This window comes from Gadus morhua, chromosome 23, assembly GCF_902167405.1.
Source record: "Gadus morhua chromosome 23, gadMor3.0, whole genome shotgun sequence".
NCBI classification, from domain to species: Eukaryota; Metazoa; Chordata; class Actinopteri; order Gadiformes; family Gadidae; genus Gadus; species Gadus morhua.
Window position 1 is genome coordinate 11471310 of NC_044070.1, and position 21615 is coordinate 11492924.

The 21615-nt window shown below is 43.1% G+C and overlaps 4 protein-coding genes and 1 non-coding gene across 6 annotated transcripts; 1 reads left to right on the forward strand and 4 right to left on the reverse strand.

Moving 5' to 3' along the window:
* Positions 1–146: 146 nt before the first annotated feature.
* Positions 147–5656, reverse strand: zgc:56231 (KISc_KIF23_like and GBP_C domain-containing protein). 2 transcript variants are annotated; one of them, XM_030348788.1, is made up of 17 exons: positions 5325–5656; positions 4912–5001; positions 4637–4756; positions 4312–4450; positions 4037–4212; positions 3845–3932; positions 3404–3583; positions 3109–3220; positions 2960–3022; positions 2710–2859; positions 2408–2573; positions 2094–2273; positions 1757–1896; positions 1448–1613; positions 994–1197; positions 788–907; positions 147–702 (listed from the first exon to the last, which is right to left on the reverse strand). In XM_030348788.1, exons 1-17 carry the CDS (start codon positions 5484–5486, stop codon positions 466–468), a joined length of 2493 nt encoding a protein of 830 aa, XP_030204648.1. In that variant the 5' UTR covers positions 5487–5656; the 3' UTR covers positions 147–465. The 2 variants fall into 2 exon arrangements, with proteins under 2 accessions (XP_030204648.1, XP_030204647.1); XM_030348787.1 differs by having other exon boundaries at positions 2408–2576; positions 5325–5655.
* Positions 5657–6470: 814 nt separating this feature from the next.
* rps20 (ribosomal protein S20) lies at positions 6471–8020 on the reverse strand. The gene is made up of 4 exons (XM_030348882.1): positions 7865–8020; positions 7108–7207; positions 6856–6929; positions 6471–6685 (listed from the first exon to the last, which is right to left on the reverse strand). Exons 1-4 carry the CDS (start codon positions 7865–7867, stop codon positions 6503–6505), a joined length of 360 nt encoding a protein of 119 aa, XP_030204742.1. The 5' UTR covers positions 7868–8020; the 3' UTR covers positions 6471–6502.
* On the reverse strand, positions 6997–7068 carry LOC115537862 (small nucleolar RNA U54). The gene has a single exon (XR_003974945.1). It is a non-coding gene; the product is annotated as a small nucleolar RNA U54 (small nucleolar RNA).
* Positions 8021–8430: 410 nt separating the features above from the next.
* Positions 8431–9875, forward strand: mos (v-mos Moloney murine sarcoma viral oncogene homolog). The gene has a single exon (XM_030348852.1). The coding sequence runs from the start codon at positions 8545–8547 to the stop codon at positions 9568–9570; it is 1026 nt and encodes a 341-aa protein (XP_030204712.1). The 5' UTR covers positions 8431–8544; the 3' UTR covers positions 9571–9875.
* Positions 9876–10357: 482 nt separating this feature from the next.
* On the reverse strand, positions 10358–21588 carry plag1 (pleiomorphic adenoma gene 1). Its single transcript, XM_030348824.1, has 3 exons — positions 21231–21588; positions 17232–17588; positions 10358–16578 (listed from the first exon to the last, which is right to left on the reverse strand). Exons 2-3 carry the CDS (start codon positions 17477–17479, stop codon positions 15309–15311), a joined length of 1518 nt encoding a protein of 505 aa, XP_030204684.1. The 5' UTR covers positions 17480–17588; positions 21231–21588; the 3' UTR covers positions 10358–15308.
* Between the last annotated feature and the right edge of the window lie 27 nt (positions 21589–21615).

The following is a 21615-nucleotide window of genomic DNA, read 5'->3' on the forward strand; positions in this document are numbered from 1 at the left end:
TCTCTTGCTAAATTTGTTCTGTTATATGTAACTAAACTGAGAAAACGTATGAGTTTCTTTATCCGAATGACTTAGACAGAAAAAAAAATCGTCGTTTTCTTCCTTTATCAAAACTATCAATTCACCTCATTACAATGCATCCGTCATTCATGTGAATATGCAAGTTCTTATTTAATGCAAATTCCATTGCAAAATGTAATGCAAGCCGGAAAAAAATATTCAATGACGTTATATCCACCACTTTGTGCCGTAAACCTCAGGTACCCACCCTGTAGTGAAAAAGAATGTGCATCATCTACCAAGTGCGAGTCAGGCCAACCTTCATAGTCACGTGAACCCAATCAAAGCTTAGTTCGTCTTCAATAAAACATTTATTAAAAAAAAAAAAAAAGATTAAAAACAGTACTAAAAACAAATTCACATAAAAAGAAATACATTCACTTTACTTTTAATACTCTAGCTCTTCTAGCTGCTCGGTTTCCCTCCAACGGTAGGCGTCGCCCTGACGTTCTTCCTGAGTGTTCGGCCAATGACAGTGGAGCGTGGAGATGAGACAGAGTCCCTGATGTTAGCAAGCAGGCCACGTTTGGGCTTGGTCTTCACAGGGGACCTCTGGGACAGTTTGAACACCTCTTCCTTCAGCAAGGCAATCTCACTGTCCTTGTCAACATTTTCTCTCAAGAGGTCATCGATGGATTTAGTCTAAGACAAATTAAACAAAAGTCTGGTTAGTGTAATGGGCTACAGTTTAAGTTTTGTAGCAAGCTGTTTCTAGAAAGAGTTCTACCTGGTCTTCAGACTTGCTCCGTAGGAACTCCAGCTCAGCTGATTTGTCCATGTAGTCGGCGTGGACCGTCCTCAGAGTTTCATTCAGGCCCACCAGCCGCTTTTCAAGAGCCATGATCAGCTAGAAGAGAAAATATATCTCTAATTTAAAAGTCTAAAGTATTAGCTGGCGAGCTGAAAACATAATTAAATATATTTCTTCCATACCTCCTGTTTTTCCGCACACATTTTCTCCACTGCACATTTTTCTGTGAAGACCCTTTTGTATCGTGCTTCGCTTCCAGCTTCAGTTCCTTTATTTGGTAATGGAACTTCCACAGTCTGGCTGGACTGGTCCGTCGTGGACATCCGTGTTGACGGCTTGAGGGAAGACACTAGGTTCTCCAACTCTGAGAGCTTTCTCCTCAGGGCCTGTGCAACGGTGGCCCAGAAGATCCGGGTGCCAGTACAATAAATCCATTAGTCATGAGATAGAAAACCTATGCATGAAAACAAGCAATATGTCACACCTAAATGTGACACACCCTGTGCCCCATTTATACATGTAAACTAGTGGATTGTACTAGGAGCACTGCGATCAGTAAAAATAAAATCAGATCATGACAAGTCACCATTCTTTAACAAGTCCCCCCCCAAATAAATACTAGAAAAAAAAACGTACCTCAACTTTCTCTTCCTCCGCAATAAATTCCTGGACGGGCACAAAGTCTTCTCCGATTCTGCCCAAAGCACACTGATACGCATGCTCCTTGAAGGCCTCTTTGTACATCTCAAAAGTGTTCTCCAGCTTGTCATCGTGAGTCTCCTTCAGCTCCACCATCTGTTGACTTCACACAGTGGAGTGAAACAAAAAACAAACACAATCCCACGTTAGTATGCGTTTATAACTCAACTGACAGACTGGAGGTCAACTGACAGACTGGAGCAATCTGATGTGAATGTGCATCATTTAGGATATGGGTTAGTCAACCTGAGGAGCTCCTCGCTTTCCATCAGCTGCTGCAGCATTGCATCTCCCATTTCCTTACGGATCGCCATCTCCTGAACCATGTTCTTCCTCCTCTCGGCCAGAAGCTTGCTTCTGAGGTTCTCAATCACAGTGAGCAGGTCCTAGTCAGGCAAAGGGTGAAGCCGAGAAATGGGATTCAAAACGCCAGCTGGCACGTGCATCGCCTGTGTTGAACACCACATTCTTCCTCTTTCTCACATCTAGTGGGCCTCTAAATCAAGAGTGCACATTCAGTCAGGACAAGCACTTGGACATGAAGTCCCCTGGGAAGTGAAAGCAGCGAACCAAGAGGTTGTACCTCCTGGGGCAGGATGGAAACATCTGCATCGTCCTCTTCATCCAGCAGCTCCTCCTCAGAGACGTAGCCGTCCGGCACTGGGCTGTCCGTCCCCGTGGTCCTCAGCAGGGGGTTGCCATGACGGTCCAGCAGGCACGGAGACCGAGACTCCAGGGATATGGCAGGAATCACATGGACCACCTACAGTCAACCAGTACAAGAGTATCTGGTGATAAACCACGGCCAAGGAACCTTCAAATCACGCTTTATTTTTTGCAACGCAAACGGCCTGAATTTTTTTGAGGACTGAATAGTTGAAGGCTATGCAGACAGACCTGTTTGGCGACGGCAGAGAACTTCATAACATGCAGTGTCTCGTCGTAGTTAGAGGCACACTGGTTGATGTTGACAATCATGGACGCTTTTCCCTTTCCACAGAAAAAGCCCTGGAAAAGCTTTGTGAGTTTGCTCTCTCGGAAAGGAATGCAGCAACTCCTTGTCCTGCTAAAAAGGTAATAAGAGGAGACAGCGAGGCACCGATGCCGTTAAACAATATCAATGCACCTTTGAGAAGACAGTTTTTAGTCCCAATTTAAATGACCACCATAGGATTAGAAGCGTCAGGTAAATTACGTACTTGTCAGTCAGATTTTTGTTGCGCAGGGCTGTAATGCATTTCCCCAGAATAAGCAAGGAGTTGTTAATGTTTCCAGCTTCCTTCAGCCTCTCCCCGAGTGTCTTGGTTTTATTGCATCTTTCAGAGCCGGCCAAATCACACAAAGAGAACCTATGGAGCAAATACTCTGTTTAAAATTATACAATGTGTACAACACTATAGTCCTTTAAAATTGGGCTTTATTGAAGACTCTTTATTAAAATCTACTCACTCAGAGATCCTTTCCACCCTGTTACCGTTGATCTTGAGAAGTTTCATGGTAAAAATGCTGTGGCTGTATAGAGAAAGAAAAATTGTTTCACCCATTTAAATCAAACACATCTTGGTTTCAAATGAAAACGGTGGAGTGTAATGGATTGCCTTCTGCTTGAAGATTGATTCATCTTGGTTGAGGCGGCGCTACGATTTTTGTTTCCAAACTGTAGAAGTGCATTGGCTTCCTCCAGGCTGTGAATGTTGATCCACTTTAGATCTAGAAGCATTTGTAAAACAAATCCAGACAATCGTCTCACAATAACTTAAACGATGCCGAGCTTATAGAAAAATCAAGATATTTGAAAAACAGTCAAATACTGAGCCCTGAACCAGTGTGGATTAGCTGCTTTAGATCAAAAGTAAAAGAGGTTGAGGATGATACATTGTAGACGTGTTTCACCTCTGACGTAGGCACTCCCAGCACGGTCCTCACACACACGCAGAGTGGCCCGCTTCTTAGACTTGGGTCCCGAGGTGGTCTGAAGCAGGTCGTAAACACTCTCATTGTAGATCTCATAGCAGGCCACCCATAAGGTGAACGTGAAGTCCCCAGTCTCGGTGGAGCCGCTCTCCATCGATGCTACAAAAGGTCACGGAGAGTAGATTCCGACTTACATCAAAATGTTTAAGGGACAATTTTGTTGAAAGACCATTTAAAAATGCGACCAGTCAGCTTCCCACTTTCATGTCTCTTATGACCATTTAGGCTATAGGAGAGGGTCATTAACAAAGTTGCAGTACAGTCAAATGGTTTCGATCCTTTACATGGATTTCCCAGGCAATCAATAGTCCAGATAATGTGGACTGGTTCATTGCTTTGTGGGCAGTCCTCTTCAGATACCTGCGTCATCATCGGTGGTTGTGGACGATTGACCGGCAGGAGGAAGGCAGCCTGCGGAGACTCCATCTGGCTTTAGTGGTTCTCTGTCCTTGAATCCAAATTAAAAAGAATACACCCATTTTATGAATATGGACAGTAGCCAGACATTTCAACATCTGTGCTTCTGTACGACGTTGCTTAAATATGAAAGACCGTTGCAAAAATGGCAGCCCTCGCGTTCATCTCCAGCTTCACTTGTTCGGGGCCCAGACACTGAGCGTCTGTGGCCAGGTAGGGCTTGAGGTCCATTCCCCCATACTGACAGCGTCCAATGTGCTGGAAGGTAGTGCCTAGCACTCGTGGTAAGATCCCTGGATCTTTGGCAGTTCCTTAAACATGCAAAAAATAAATACTATTTATACAGAAAACTCACAATTATTAGTATTCATGACATACATTTGTGGACGTTCTGGTCACAGTGGTTGTACCTTGGATTGTGTACGTTTTCCCAGCATTCGTCACACCATAGCTGAATATCAATGCATTCTGCCCAGCCAGGTAATCAGACACTTGGCTCTCTACCGTGTCCACATAAAGGTCATTTTGTGACGTGTCCTCTCCAAATATCTAAAAACATTTAAAAGAAAAAAAAAAAGGACCAATTGGTAATATTCTTAAACAAACGAGAAACGAGAAGTCTTGATACATCAAATTCGAATTTTCTGCCAGGGATACAATTATTTTCCAGTAATAGTAGGGTGTTTGATCAGCAATCTCATTAGAATCTGAGTTGAGACCAGCACCGATACAGACCTGAGTGAAGGAGAATTTGTGGACCGCCACACCAATGCCCCTCTCGCTGCTCTTCAGGGTGGCTGATCCCTTGGGTGCGTGCAGCTTCACCACCTGGCTGTCCTCAATCACTACACATCCCTGGGGAATCATTGGAAAGGTCTGAAACTCCATGTAGAGGACTTGGTCAGAACCGTGAGCTATATAATTTGGGATTTAATTATAACATTCAGATGTAACATTTTATATGCGACAGTCCTGCGTCTCCATTTGAGTGATGTCACCACATTCTCTACCTGATCCTCCTTATCAGAGAGTTCCTCTTTGAAGAAGGGGCGAACTCTCAGGTACACTTGCAGAGTCTGCGGTTGGGACTCCACTTCACTCTATTAACCCAGGAGACGGGTGTCAGTACAGGGGTTCAACCAGGATGTTGAACCCCTGTGGTTCAGTCATTTGAGCACAAGCATTTATTTTATTTTTGACGATTGGACGTGGCAAGCTAAAACTGACCTAGGCCAACACTGAGCAGTGGTGTAGGATACAAATATAATTGTTCCCGGAACACAAATAAAGAGACTAACCATACTAGACTTCTTACACTTCAATCTTTCATTTCCAGAAGTTACTTAATGGGAGTGTGAGCAGTTCTCAATTATTGTCTTTGCTAATAAAAAAAGGACAAATTGAAGCATATGATGAGACGTGCCTGCCCGGAACCAATGGAAGTTAATCTGGGGACCTCCGTGGGTCGCTGCAGGTTCAGGGAGCTGACTGGCAGAACGTCGCAGGGAGATTGAGACTCCATTAGGACGGCTCCAGAGTGCGGTCGGGTGGTTTCTTCATCGGTAGACTTAATACTTCCCCTCATCTTCAAGAACAATATCTCTCGTCAGCCTGAAGTGAGAGTATTTGCTTATTGCAATGTTCCCAATCAATTCCGAATAATCTATTGTTTACCACAATGAACGACCGTTTCTTGAACTAGTTGACCGTGGTAAAAGTTATGTTAAACCTGAGACAGCTGGGCCGGAACCCCTCCCTTCCGACCAAATCCCGTTTTAATTGAAAACAGGTGGTGCTCCCACAAATTGAAGTAGGCATACTCCTCGATCTACCACACGTTACTATAATGACATCGTTACAAGAACAATCAACATGTGCAGATTATGAAGGTCTTATTTGGACTTACTTTTTATTATAGGCTACTTATATGGTATTATAATTAGCTACCGATTGCATATCATGTGTAATATTTCGTTTTTTGAAGTTCCCCCCACACGGGGGTATTTGCTCGTGTAGAGATAACCTCAAAGGGGTCTGGTTTTATGTATTAGACATCTGTGCAGGGTAAAAGCTGCGCGTGTACGTACCTATTCATCACGTTTACACTGGTTTGTTCACATTTAAATATCTAGGCCTTCATTATGTGGCTCACGCACCTAAGCTTTCAGGTGAGTGGTTTATCAGGATGCAGCCAGCGGCCAAAATCAGACAGCTTGCATGTTATATTTCAACTATAGAATATAGGTCTAGCCTCATTAAGCATCAAGACTTCATGCATTATTCGATTTTGTTGGACCCTAGGATGTTCAACTACGACAACCACTACCCATAGGCTTAATTGATGTGATTGAATAAGGCCAATGGAACTATTTACAATGATTCATTGCAACTCTATAAGACCTTGATAAGGAAAGGCCCAAGTGATTTATATTTCTGAGCATTTAAAGAGTACTGGTAGTGAAGATATGACTATCGCAGGACTCATTGCTGGTTACACATTATTTTCACTGCATGCAGTTGAGACGGTCATATCAAGCAGAGAACTGTTATTCATGACAGACACATTTTATCCCGTTTCACTTTTTATTACAAAAGTGCTTTTTATGCGTCTGCGATGGTGACCTCCACCTCTACGCCAGGTTCAATGCTGATGGAGGTGATCTGCTTCACAATCTCAGATGGACTGTGAAGGTCGATGAGACGCTTATGGATCCGCATTTGAAAGCGATCCCAGGTCTTGGATCCTTCACCGCAGGGGGTCTTCCTGGTGGTGATGCGAAGGGTCTGAAGGAAGAGATGGCATATTTAGAAAACAGCAACACATTTAAAAACCTCCTTTTATGTTTACCAAGTTCGAGACGTATTAGTCACGTATAGTTGACCGTTTTAATCATCAATGTTGAGACTGCAGGTCACTTGCGCGCAGCTTAACCAGATATGTGGTGGTTTAATACCTTGGTTGGCATGCGGACTGGCCCCTTGACCTTCAGGTTCTTCTCCTTGGCCCCACGGATCAAGTCGGCGCAGACTGATGTGGAAAGAAACATCACGTTAAGAACATGTCTCTACGCAGCAAGACTGCAGGCTTTACTCGAGCATTGCTCAGAATAGCGTATTTTTGGTCATCACGTTTTATCAAAGATAAAAAGTTTTTATCCTCATCGCACGGTTTCAAAATTAGGCAAAACACAAAAGGTCGAAGTTACCTTTCTCCAGGGACTTGACGTTACGGCTGGTGAGTGTGATGCGGATGCGGTGGATGGCCACCTCGGTCTCCGCCGGGGCCTTGCCGGTTTCTTTGAAAGCCTGAAACAAGGAGAAATTAATCACTTGATCAGCTCCCGTCCAAAACAGTCACCATTCGAACCCCAGACGGCTTGTTACAGCCATTTGAGTAGCCTTCTACTAAAATTGGACATGGCCAGGCACCTAATCTAAATATTTAACAGGTAATTGGATGAGGCATCTGTCCATTACGTTGTTCCTTAAAGGATGCAGCTTGGTCCGAACCATTACGCTTCGACCATAATCGTTTGACTTGGGAACGTGGGCAGATGGTTTAGTTAGTGACATTTCGAATACAGCTGACTCAGCAGGTAATGACCATTGCGATTCGATTAGTTAATATACAACCATTACACTTCAACGCAGCTAGGCGGAAACACATTGAAGTGTGCCGCCTGTTCCCGCCATGTGAAGGTATTGGTTACACTCGGGTTGTCGTTAAGGTGAAGGCTTCTACACCGATACGATATATCCACAAGAGGGGTTATCGACATTCACCCCATAGCTTTACTACACTGGAAAAAATAAATAAACCACGTGCCTTGCTCCAGCTCACTATGCTAGCTAGTGTTAGCATAGTGAGCAGTTATCTCTGCAAATCAGCAACTGTATAAATACACAAAGCATATTTGTAAATAAACTAAGTAAATCCATATCGAAAGTGACGCCAATATTTACCATTTTGATTATTCCTGACCGACTTATTCGTAAGTACTCCAAGCGAACAGCGGTGAGCCAGGAATGGACGCCACCGGCTGATGATAAGCACTAAGAGAGAGAGAAACTGGGCCTCGTCGTCTTTAAGTAGTGCCTACATCCGGGACATCGCCTACCTGCTTCTTCGGCGGCTATAGTCGGCTACACGTGTTCCAATAGACCCAAGAGGCTGCAGCACCCTCTAGTGGTCAGAGGAGTTCGCCGGCGTGTGCACAGTAGTTTAGACGTACTTATTATCCATGAGTGTACACAGCCCTGCCTGTATAGGGAGTATACATAAACGTATCCCACAGTTTTTGTCTGTTTTTCTTTTTTTCCAATATTAGATACTATTAAATAGTTTCCTTTATCAAGAAGGGTATATCGATAGGCTACCTATTTTTAATGTTATAGGCTTTGCTTCTTCAAACAAGTATATTTCCTTGGTGCGATATGGGTCAATAGACAAAACGAGAGTATGGACAACCACTTGAGAGCTTCCTTTGAACGCCCAAGATAATAAGCCGTCACGTGACAGCAGTGTGGCGCTACAAAGTGAAAAGCCCTTAATCAGCCTGGGCATCACCATCACCTGTAAGACTGTGTGTTTGTGGACAGCGTGGCTTGTATCGTGAGTCGTAGGGTAAAACCTACAAGCAAAAATGCCTTCTCCAATACCCGTGACTCGCCTGCTGCCGAAAGACTTTTATCCGTCTCTCAGCATCGGAGTTTGCAGTAGTCCACTGACCAAATACGCAAATGCTACGACATTGAACGTGCCTGCTCAAAGGCTCCACGGGAAGGTGGCGAGCAAGCTGTGGTCGTCGGTGATTCATTGGAAAGAGCTGCAGGCGATGCAGCAGATAGGCTCCGGAGGGTTCGGTTCGGTGTACAAGGCGACGTACTTCGGGGACACAATCGCGGTTAAGAAAGTGAAAAAGTGCTCAAAGAATAAGTTGGCTTCCAGACAAAGCTTTTGGGCAGAACTAAACGCCGCACATCTTCGGCATAAAAATGTGGTGCACGTGATCGCAGCGACGACGTGTGTCCCCGCCAACTCGGAGAACGAGAACAACATTGGCACGATACTGATGGAGTACGTTGGCAGCCGCAATCTCCACCACATCATCTATGGCTCTGCAGACGCTCTTGGGAAGGACACTTGTCTCAGGTACTCCGCAGATATCGTCCAAGGCCTCCGCTTCTTGCATTCCCACGGCATTGTCCATTTAGACATCAAACCGGCAAACGTGTTGGTTTCAAACGGGGACATCTGCAAAATCGTCGATTTTGGCAGTTCGATTCAAGTGGACCGTGCATGTGAGGCAGGCTCCGTCACGCCCTGTTTGCAAAACGTCGGGGGCACCTATACCCACCGAGCACCCGAGCTGCTCAAAGGAGAGAGCATCACCCCAAAAGCGGACATCTTCTCGTTCGGGATCACGTTGTGGCAGCTGATCACCAGGGAGCAGCCATACCCAGGGGACAGGGAACACGTTTTGTATGCGGTCGTGGCTTATAATCTGCGGCCGCCTTTGGAAGACGAGCCGTTGCTCCGACCGACCCAGGGGGTGCATGCTCTGAGCTGCCGGACGCTGGTGTGTCGCTGCTGGAGCGGTGAGGCAGCTTCCAGGCCCACGGCCGAGGAGGTCCTGGTGGCTCTGGAGGAGCTGCGGTCCAGACCCTGACTGGCCGGGGTTCTAATGGCAGGTGCATTTGTTTCGATGAAAATGTTTATTTTCTAAAATGGTACTTTCTTTAATTTTTAGAGTCTTTCCCAACTATTTCAATTGTGTCCCCTCGCACCCCCTTTAAAACTAAAAGAGCGCTATTAACTAGTATGTTTTTGTTATCGAGAAAATATCAATTTATTTTTTATACAAATGTCTGTTTTAATTATATTGTTTAAGGATTTCATCTGAATGTTGTATTGTATGGATGATGTGATCATGACTTTTTAATGTGTTGGGAATTTATTAAATTTTTGTCTTTATATTGTCTTGAATATTGTCTATTTCAGTATATCTAAATGTCAAACCTCTCCTGAAGGAAATATGACAACAAAATGCAGGTTGGCTAATGACTCAAAATAAGTGTTCCTACTTCACTCTATTATGGGATTATTTATATCCATCATATGATTATGGCTGTCAAAGAATAGCCTTGTTTGTTGCTATATATTCGGCTCAATCAACACAAGTCACCGTGGCCTCCATAGACTATCCTTAGAACACACCAGCTGTTGGCAAGCGATGTTCCCCTCGGCTCTTCATTTGCAGCCATCACAAGAAATGTTCCAAAGCTAGGAGCCATGTCCTGAAAGCCAGGCAGTCTTGAAACTGCTCCATGGGATGTAAATAAAGGGCAGAAACTTGCTCTAGTCTAATAGTGACAGGCTAGTGTGGAGTTATTACCCTTGTGAAGTCACAAGGGTAACTTTTTTTATTAAAAGTTTTGTGGTGGAAATCTGATATAACATGTAATAATTTGCATGAATCAATACTTAAAATTAAGAATTGTTTAGGGGAAGATGTGTTGTATTTGAATACACATGCACTACCAACAATAGTGACTTTCATACAACAGACTAACAGCCCTAAATGGACACATACAAAGACACGCAGCGATACACAGCAAGAACATCAGAAAAACAGCCCTTTTCGGATCCTTCTTTTAGTCTTTATTGAACTTTCATTACATTGTGTAAAACACAGGAGTTGAAGACTGCAGCTCTTCTTTCACTCATAGCAGCAAAGTGTGAAGACCAAATCCTGTTATTCTGCCAGACAATAAATAATCTGTTTCTTTGGATGATGTCAATGTTACAAAAAGATAAAAGCTGCAGCATTAATTTCTATTTTACACAACTTATAAACATATATATTCTATTTTTTTATATATTTATATATGCTTGTGTGAATTACTTAGCCTATATTTATAAAAATACAACAGTAGTTTGTAAAATAGATTTTTAAAGTAAAATATAGAAGATTAGCAACTTCATTCTATCATCAACATCATTGTCATCATCACAGGATGTTGAAATGCGACGAAAAACAAAAACCAACATGGCTGGAATGCAGTTTGCTCTGAAACTCCTCAGCTCATCTTTGAGACATGTGGTGTGGAGGGAACTATCATTGTCTTCACTTTCTATTATCGTCCACTAGGGGGGGCTCCTGCAGCGGAGCCATCGCCCAATACCACAACACACAGGTGAAGAGAAAACAAAAAAAAGCATGTGATATTACAGGCGAGTCCGTCAAAAAACAAAGACTACAAAAAAGTCACAGTACAAATAAAAAATAGATATAGCTATATAGTACAACCGAGCACACATTCCGGCAGTTCAGCTAAAATGAAATTGGATATTTTGTTTGTAAAAACGATACAATTAAGAACTAGAAAAGAGGTTGGTAGCACCTTGTGGCGCTCGAGAAGTATATGTTAGCAGCTTTATCCAATACCAAAACAAATATTGCAGTATTGCAGTGTTTCTTACAGACACATTCAATAAGGTTCACTGGTACCACTGAAGCTTATAAAGAAGGTTGACATGAATTGCTAAAAGGTCTGTGTCTCTCACTGACAAGCGTCTTATGTTCATTGTCTACTCTGTAAGTGTGCACTGCCTGCACTGAACAGCTCCTCTGGATGTATGGATGAGGGTTCTTTGAGTGGGTCAAATGTGGCTTTACATTCTAAACAGGCGTTTTACCCCCACCGCAACAAATATAACTGCTTAAAATTAAGCATCTAAAGTAATATCTCCCAAAAATGCATGATGTATGCCTGATGACATTATGATACAAGTACATAAGTCTTCAGTTAGAAAATAATGTAATGGTCAAAATCAAGTAGTATTTGTTACTTCTTTACCAAAAGTAAGGAAGAAACGCTGAGGTCAATAGCTGAGTGTTCTCAATATCCCTGTGTCATGTTGTGACGTGTTCAATGGTCGATTTAAACTGACAATTGAACTAAATGTGATCCAAGTGTGTGGTTAAGTGCTACATAATATTAATTATATTATTGATCTAACCTAAGATAGCTGATTGTTTGCCATGTGCCTTTTCTGATATGTGGCCTGTAAAGCAATTGTGGGGATTAAAGTTATGTTTTTGATAAAGGGCCTCCCAATGAGATACACAGAACGCTTGTGCAAGCAAAGCAAAATTGACACTTTGATAGGAAAAACACTGTCAAAATTGTACCTTTTAAAAATAAAACAATTTATATCATATTTACATGTTATTGTTCTCTAAAGAGCTAAATATATCTTCTACACATTTTGTAATAAAGGTTTTTAAACAAAAAAAAATGGGAGGGAACAAAAGCATTTACAAAAAGTGCTATGATTACACAACAAAAACAAAACAAAAACATTTCCATTGCTAACGTTTCCTGTAAAACCACAAACCTTCACAAAATACAAAGAGGAAACTTCCATAACGCTTCTTTAAAAAAACTAAAAAAACACATTAAACATTCATCTCCAAATCCCAAAATAAAACACAGCCCACAAATCAGTTACACTAGTTTCCATTCATATTTCCTCAGCCCCTTGTCAATGAAAAGAAGTACACTATAACACTATTCTGTTAACCTTTTGGAGTAGTGGAGCAAACAAAAACAAAAAACATGCCTGTGTGAGGTAAATGACAACACTATTGGGTTATGTACGCACAATAATTAGTATACAATGGAGCAATTTTCACAAAGGCAATCGGTGTGGCAGCTTTAACGATGTCTACAGTAACGTTTTCCTCGGTTGATGGTCAAGCAACATGGCTACTGTAGAAGGTTGGATGTGATGGGCTAGCCCTAGGCGCCACTGTTGCTTATCTCCTTCAGTGACTCAGGCACTTTGAGGCTGCCCGGTTTCAGCACCTTTGGGGTGTGAGATAAAACAGTTTGAGGCAAGGCTAACTTTTGGCTCTCACTTCTGATGTCTCAATCTATGGCAATACAAGGCCTCCTTCATGTGAGATCATTCTAATAGCCCCATTAGGATACTGGCACATTTCTTTCATACAGAGTTAGTTTATGACATATCGTTATTTTTGATTAATGTTTGCAATTATGCCAATTGGCACTTTAAAATAGTCTGTACGTTATCTGTTGATTATTTGTGGTAATAGTGTAGTGATAAAAGATATATATATACTTTTTTGCAGAATTGTTTTGCATGAATGTTAACTTTGAGCCACATGCTTTTGTAAAGTTTGCCTGTGGAATCACAATGTTTATAAAACTAGTTTAACGGATTAACTGAACTGTGTTAAGTGCTTATTTAACTGGCATTGCAAGAATAAGTCTGGAATAAGATCCAGACTTACATTCCCAACAAACCATGGTTCATTATTTTATGAATATCTTGCATTCAAGAAAGGAGGGATTGCCCACAAAGGCAAACTTATTAGCATGATTGATCACCAATAATTGCTTTAGAGCACCGTTCCTGAAATGACAACTGCTTCAATTCATGTGAATACAAATATGAAGGATGGTTAATCGATCAAATGATCACCGATTTCTTAATTGGATGTCTCCACTTACAACTAGGCTCCTCTTGACCTTCCATAAGAAAAATAGTTTATATTCACAAAGGCAAAGTGTTAAAGTTAAGTTCAATGTTATATTAAACAACATAGTCTTTTTTGCACAACTTTTAAAGGGTCAATGTAAGGGGTCATAAAAATATACACTTTGAGGTCCAAAGTCAGATTCATCAATATGTATAGGCCTATTTAGTTTCACGCCAAGGTTATGAACAACACATTTGCTAATTGACTTGACTGTCCATAAGCGAACCTTGAACCTTAAAAAAGTGTATTTTGTTTGCAGGCATGTCTGCAAGGTGCAAATTGTAAGCATAGTTGAGTTGGTTGAGGGGGTCAGCGATAGCAGCTCAGTAGCCATGTTGAAAACCATCAGAAATGATTCCTTTGTGTCTCCACGTCCCTCATAGCGATGCTTTGGACGACCATACAGCGGCAGAGTGACACGGGGAACCTGCTGGTTCCTCCGACCGGAGTGTTTAAAGGGTAAGAGCACGATACGGTAGAATACTGAAACACGATAGTACTAGATGTCGCTAAAACCTTAGCGTCAAGGCGCTGACTAGACCAGCCGGAGTCTTTTCACGTGTCTGGATAACCTTGTGCATTGTTGAAGAAAACAATAAAATAAACTAGCAGCCAAGTTTGCATTTGGTAGACTTTGGTTTGTGGTTGATGAACGGAAAGAACTGAAGAATAGTTAGAGCCCCTTTGAGGAGTTTCAGAAAGAGCAGAAGGATATAAAGACTGAATTTCCCTTGAACACTATTGCTTCTTGTCACTAAGTGCTTCTTCAATCCTGTGGTGCATTTGTTTTTGTAGAGAACAGTAAGATACATTGTGGTGGTATGCGGAAAAAGTTTGCCTGTTCTATGATTGTGCATAAGTTTGGCTCTTCTCTGAGAAACATGATAAAGAAATGACTCGACTGACTTATGTTCTTGTTGGCTTTTGTCGGTTACATGAATCATCCGATGATTTCATAAAAAATTATACACTTTTGCGTGAACTCTAATGCAGTGAAATAACGAAGTGAAGTAATATAGTCAAATAACACTATGTTGCCCAGGAGTTGCTATTGAGTACCTACTCTATAACAATAGATGACTTCTTTCTTCAGTCTGTATGTCTATCTGTCTGGCTACAATTCTATATAAGTAAAGGAGAAAATAAACATATAACATCGATAATTTGTGACCACATCCCATATCACAAAAGTTCAAAGTGCTATATGAAGATCAATGTTAAATGCACCAATTTGCACACTAAGGTCGGGCCAAGAAGGGGGGTTAGAGATAGAAAATATCACTGCAAACGTATTTCTACGCCAATTAGTCTATATTTAAATCCCAATATAAGTTAGTGTGCATCCTGTCAAAGTTTAACACTGGCTGAGTTAGTGGTGGTCTGTGGTATTGGGAATTATAAAGATTGTTGGACAAAAAAAAAGAAGGTAAATCCCAATTCAACACATCCCAACGTGACCCCTTAAGAGTTTTGCAGAACTTGCCTACTACTGTCGGTGCCTGACATCACGTACGTCGGTCGCTGCTGGTGTCAGTGTCTGCACATGTTATCCTATTCACTGGACAGAAGTGCTCATGATATCATATCAACAACAAAATACAAAACATGTTACTGGCATCATAATGCGTCCAGAGTAGCCGGAGTCACCCCCTCCACATGGGTCGAGGGGAGGCACGTTCTGTACTGGTGGGGGCAAAGAGCATTGTCATGTGTTGGGAGAGAGAGAGAGAGAGAGAGAGAGAGAGAGAGAGAGAGAGAGAGAGAGAGAGAGAGAGAGAGGGGAAACATGGCTAGGCTGCCTTAGGGACCCTGTACATGCCAGCAGCAGTGCGTGGGCGTTACTGGAAGGCCTGGTGGAAGCGGGGCAGTGTGGTGGGCGCGCTCAGGTTGGAAATGAAGGAAGCGGGCAGCCCCTGCAGAGCCCCCTCCCTGGCCTCGGGGCCCTCTGGGGACCGGACCAGGGCGGCGGGCTCGTGGGCGGGGGGGTACGGGGCCCCCAGTGTCACCGCGGGGCCCGCCCCCGCAGGGTGGTACGGCGGGCCGTGCAGGGGCAGGAAATTAAAGAGCTGCGAGAAGTCCAGCAGGGAGGAGGAAGAGGCCAGGGCCTCGCCCGCCATGACCCCCAACGCCGGCCCCAACGCCGGCCCCGACGCGGGCATTTTGGACATGGAGGAGGCCTCGCCGCCCTCCTCCGCCAACACCTGCGGCCCCAGCTCCAGCTTGGAGACGGAGAGCTGGGTGGCGGAGGCAGAGGCGCTGGCGGAGGCGGCGGAGGCGGAGGAGGCGGAGGAGGAGGGCATGGCACTCTGCAGCTCCATCAGGTAGGTCTCTAGCTCCCCCTTCAGGCTCTGCTCGCGCTCCTGCGCCACCGACATGGCACCGTATGAGGTAAAGCTGGGCTGTCCCAGCGGGTACTTCAGCGAGAAGGGGTGCATGGGCCCGGGGAAGGGCTCCGGGTCCAGGCCGGGCGCCGCCCCCGCCGCCGCCGCCGCGTACATGTTGAGCTGCAGCGGCCGTGGGAGCGGCGCTGCCGGGGGGGGCGAAAGCTCGCCCTTGAAGCCCGCGAGCTGAGGCGTCAGGTCGCACACGAAGGTCTCCAGGGAGTCGGCCGGCTCCGTCTTGACCCTGAGCAGCTCGCGCGCGTGGCTCTTCTTCACGTGCCGCGTCAGGTGGTCCTTGCGGCCGAAGCGCTGGGCGCAGTACTGGCACAGGAAGTCTTTGCGGCCCGTGTGCACCACCATGTGGCGGCGGACGTCCTTGCGGGTGTAGAAGCGCCGCTCGCAGTGCTCGCACCGGTGCTTCTTCTCCTTGGCGCCGTTGGACGACTTGCCGGCGTGCGTCTTCAGGTGCTCCAGCAGCACGGCCGTGCTGGCGTACGGCTGCAGGCACACCTGGCAGGTGAGGTCGCCGCTGTGGGCGGCGTGCAGGGCCAGGTGGCGCTTGAAGCCCAGCTTAGTGTTGTAGCTCTTGCCGCACTGCGGGCAGGCGAAGGCCTCCTTGTAGGGGTCGTGCGTGTGCAGGTGGTTCTTCAGGTGGTCCTTGCGGTGGAACATCTTCTCACAGTACGAACACTTGTGGTTTTTCTCGGGGGAGTGAGTCGCCGTATGCCTTTGGACACACAGAGAGACATGGGGGTCAGGCTGGGGGCTCGCGCACACACACACAAACAGACAACACAGACACACACACATTTCAGAAAATAATAAAACAAGGGTTTCATGTTGGCATACTATTCATAACACAACAGGATCAGAGAGAGACAGCGGACAGCGTTGTGTAGGGACAAGAACACAGTACACATCAGTGTGTAGAGAGAGAGACAGGACAGTGTTGTGTATGGACAAGAACATGGTACATAACAGTGTGTAGAGAGACAGGACAGTGTTGTGTAGGGGCCAAAACACGGTACATATCAGTGTGTTTAGAGAGAGAGAGACAGAACAGTGTTGCGCAGGTGTGTAGAGAGCAAGAAAGGACAGTGTTGTGTAGGGATCTGAACATGGTACATGTCAGGGTATAAAAAGATGGGACAGTGTTGTGTAGGTGTGTTGAGAGAGACAGGACGGGGTTGTGTAGGGATCAGAACACAGTACATGTCAGTGTGTAGCGATAGACAGGACGGTGTTGTGTAGGGATCAGAACACGGTACATGTCAGTGTGTAGCGATAGACAGGACAGTGTTGTGTAGGGATCAGAACACGGTACATGTCAGTGTGTAGAGAGAGATGAGAGGCATGGGGGGGGACATGACGACTCGGTACCGTAGCAGCTTGTATTTGGAGACGAAGGCCTTAGTGCACTCGGGGTGGGAGCATCTGTACGGCCGCTCCCCCGTGTGCGAGTACGAGTGCACCTTGAGCTTCTCCACGCTGTTGAAGGCCTTCTGGCACACCTGGCAGGGGAAATTCTTTTTGGGCTTCCCCTCGGCTCTCCTGCGCCTCCCGGTGGCCGGCATGAGTTTGGCTTTCTCCAGGACGTGTGGACGGGGCTCCTGGGGACCCGTGGCCATGGCACCCTAAGGCAGAGCGGCTCCGGGGACGGCGGCGCGGGGCCCGACGCGCTCTGAGGCAGGCTCTCTGTCCAGCGCTATGTGCTCAACACGGCCAGGACTGAGGGGCCTGGGAGGACAGAGCTGCGTTAGCTTATGACACACAAGCACATGAGAAGAGGGCTGGGATCGCTGCTTCCTCTGGACTTTAATGCAGCGCACTTTGATCCAATATTGCCAACCACACGAATGTAGTTTGGCTCATGGTTTGTTTTCTTCTCAAATTCTACTTCCCAAATCATTTTAAGGGAGCCATTTGTGCAAAAAAAAATTGCACAAGCCAACACTGGAAATACCGCACCGATATGTAATTTGAAGAAGATCATAAAAACAATTAGATAAAAATGATAGTTAAATTATATGGATTCCTTGGTGAACATTGTTGAATGCTGTTTAATATGGTTATTAAGCTAAACGACTTCATTGTACTTAAAAGCGCTTTATTTTAGGAAACAGTGTTTCTGCTATCATCCAAGTGCCCCTTCAGAATTGGCACTGCGCCAGCTGCGCGATCTCTGAGCGTTAAATATCACACAGTATCTTCATTCAGTGCCATTCAGATCCTCACAGAACTTTTGACATAATCACTTTTGATAACACGTTGGAATAGCCTGTTAGTTTTATTCTCTCCAAATAAAGAAGCAGTCTTTACGGTAGCATGAACAAAACCAAAGGTTTAATGTAACATTTAAACTGATTAATTTATAACTACGTTTTTCCTATTTCATTCAAAAACCTGCTTGGAGCCAGGATGAAAAATGAAGATTGCTTCAACCCATCTGTGTTACTCACATTAAATAACTACAAATTAAACATCTAAAGTAAAGGTTTCCAGAGAGATTTCGTTAATGTCATTATGGGAAAAGATAATCGTTCTCCTGTACTTTTATTTTGTTCTGATCTTTAGGTCAGGCCCCATGTCTGTGTTCTGCCTTTCTTTTCATTATGTTTCAACCCCTCTACCCAGCTTTCTAGAAATATAAACATACACCAAAAACTATCTCTAGGACTTCCAGATTAATTATAATTAAAGGTTAAGCAATAACATCTACTGATTTTCAATACGATTGTAGTTTTCATTTGAAATAGTATTAGTACAATAAATAAGTAAATGTCATGGCAATCTCTCTTACAATTTGAAAGTAGTTCAAATGTTTTGTGTTTCTAGATTTATAAAACCTATAAAAGTGACAAAGTTAAAAATATATTCTTCTTTAATAGTCAAGATTGTCTTTAACGTGACATATATAATTAGGTTTTCAAAGAGGTCTTTTCTGTCCCTATACCTCTGTTTCCAATATGGTTTAACTTTTAACTCAACTTTGAAAGCCGAAAGCTATCAATAAACAGAGGATAGAGGCATACGATATCCAACAATGTATAGTTTATCATAAAAGGACGATTATAAAAAACCAAACAAGACTTATCATGTAAACAGCCCTCAATGCTTGCTACAAGATGATCTTAACATTCAACAAACTTGAAATGATATAAATAACAACAAGAGCAAGAAAGAACACAAAATCAGAATGTTCGCAGATGATTGTAAAAAAACAGAACGCTATATGAAGACACAAGATTATTAAAGAGCACTTATTGGTGCATCCTGGGATTTATTGAACCCAGAAGCTAGGGTATCTGGTAATCAATGATCAGTGAAAGATCTGAGGAAAGTATCAGTCCACAATTTATACATAACATTAATGCAGGGCTGATTTCAAACCTTTGATTTAACTCTTACAATGTTTACTACTAGTACTACAACTACTACTACTACTGAAAGCGTACTACTACTACTTCTACTACTACTACTGCTACGACTACTAATGAAAGCCTACTACTACTATTACTAGGTAATAGGAGTACCACAAATATATAACTCAATAAAGTAGTATTTTAGTTCTGAAAAACATTCAGCTCTGAAGGGTCTATCACACAAAATAATATGTATTAATAGTAATAATAATAATAATAATTATAATAATAATAATAATACAAATAATAATGATAATATAATAAGATAATAAGAAAACAGAAGCTATCATATAACTTGTTTAGCTAGATTTCCAGAAACACTTTTCAAATCTGCAATAGTGTCAATAACTTTTTGTAGGACATAGTTAATTTGTTCCACGTAAACATAATGCTCCCTCTTAATATTCAGTGCCTTTATAATAAGTTAAAACACACCTACATTCTCCTGTGTAAACAACATAAACAAAACCAAGAAAGAGTTAAAAACAAGGCTTTTTGGGCTTTTTTTGCATACAGGATTTCTGTTACTCAGATTCACAACAAGAATAGTTTCTGTTTGGCAACAGACCTTCACTACCACTCCTCAACACTTTCACATAATAATCAATTAGGATTTAAAGCATATTAACAATTATTTCAAAAACACCAAACTGACATAAGCATTAATGAATGATGAGCACATAGACTGCAATTGAACCAAATAGTCAGTGGTCATCCTATCATGAAAAAAACAATGACAAACTATTGAAACCAGTAGGCCTACTGTGGATTGAAACCAATATGGTGTAGGTCTATTTAATTAATTGGTTAAAAATCCACATCATAAACACAGCACTAAACCAGTTTAACCACATGGTGCTAGCATTGTGTTCAGTAAAGCCATCACCATATCAAGAGGCAACTTTCGGCCATCCAATAACAAAATCTTGCACAAAGTTGCATCAACTTTCTCATGTAGCCTATCGCCATCTCGACCACAACGTAAGGAAGATTTTTCAGGATTTTACACTACCGGGGTTTGTGTACCTCCCCAGATCTCTGGCCATGTTATGTAGCTTTGAAACTTGTTTAGAGATCATTAATTCAACCGACACATACATCTACTACGATGGGCCATTACTTGTTTATACCAATCAGTCAGGTTATTTGCAACCTGCTACAAGCACAAAACCCACTAGGCTTTTAACAACTGTCGGAAAGACAGTGACAACTGGCCAGAATAATTGCAAAACAATAATATATGATATATAAACTAATTACTTTGTCTTAAGTCCTCCCTCCATTTTGTCAGTTTGTTGACAAACAGCGTCTCTCCCGTGTTTTGTGGATTGGGGGTTTTAAGAATCTCAGTGGTGAGGAAGAGAACTTGTAGCTGATCAATATCTTCTATGGATGAAAGTGTGATCGCATGAAGCTCGGAGCAGAAGACCCTGATCAAATGCCATTGTTGCCTTCTCCTTTGGGGCATTTCGCGTTACCGTTTTGCAAGTGAGATGCTTCATTCGATAAGGTTGTGTTTACACTGCTTATAATGAAGCCTACATGTGAGGCAAAATGCAATGTGAATGCTGGCAGCATGAATTTTGGACACTATTATTGAATCCAAGTGCGCGTGTGTTCCTGTCGGCGGTCATCGCGGTGCCGTTGTTATTACATTTAAAAATAACTAAACTAACTAACTGGGATCAAGTTTTTCCAGTTTTCTTCATTCTGTTAGCTCCTATGGTTGTTAACACTTACGGACATACGACATGACAACACTATAAGGAATGACAATAATTTATTTAAATTTTCTCAGTCCTACTTAAGCCTTCCCTTGGTTTTCTCTGTGGTCCCACACTGGGTACTGATTAACACCAACTTTTTCCTCAGCTCACCCCTCTCCCATAATTTAAATAACCCCGATATTTTAATTCAAGAACTGAGTAACAATTTACTTATTTCACACCAAACTTACCCCGGACGCTTTAACATCCTTTCTGTTGGGTTTTTCTTGACTTTCAACTATTTTCCGAATTTTTAATAATTTTTTTCTCATATTTTTTGCTAGACGCGACGGGCCTGAAAATTGTTTGCTTTCGCCTCTTTCCAGCAGCCATTGTGTGTATGCGCTTCAGTCCAACCAAACTATATTTGGCCACGCCCCTCGTAGTTCCTCCCATTTCTTATTTTTGATTTGTGTAAGGTCCTGTCACTTTCATTTCAATGTCATTTACAGTCCCTTTTAATTCAATTCAATTTTTGGACTCGCTAGATATACTGTCAATCGTTTTAGGGATTCGTTTTGCTTTCACGAACAACAATGGGTTGGCTAACACAGCAGCAAAGTTATCCTATTGGTC

Coding starts and splice junctions, on each gene's coding strand:
- plag1 (XM_030348824.1), bottom strand. CDS start 17,479: ATGGCCACGGGTCCCCAGGAGCCCCGTCCACACGTCCTGGAGAAAGCC. Junction 16,579..17,231: donor TCCAAATACAAGCTGCTACG/GTACCGAGTCGT, acceptor GTGTGTCCAAAG/GCATACGGCGACTCACTCCC.
- rps20 (XM_030348882.1), bottom strand. Junction 6,930..7,107: donor CGTCAAGTCCCTGGAGAAAG/GTAACTTCGACC, acceptor TTTCCACATCAG/TCTGCGCCGACTTGATCCGT. Junction 6,686..6,855: donor CAGTCCGCATGCCAACCAAG/GTATTAAACCAC, acceptor CTCTTCCTTCAG/ACCCTTCGCATCACCACCAG.
- mos (XM_030348852.1), top strand. CDS start 8,545: ATGCCTTCTCCAATACCCGTGACTCGCCTGCTGCCGAAAGACTTTTAT.
- zgc:56231 (XM_030348787.1), bottom strand. CDS start 5,486: ATGAGGGGAAGTATTAAGTCTACCGATGAAGAAACCACCCGACCGCAC. Junction 3,933..4,036: donor GGGCTGCCATTTTTGCAACG/GTCTTTCATATT, acceptor TTTGGATTCAAG/GACAGAGAACCACTAAAGCC. Junction 1,897..2,093: donor TTTCCATCCTGCCCCAGGAG/GTACAACCTCTT, acceptor TTGCCTGACTAG/GACCTGCTCACTGTGATTGA.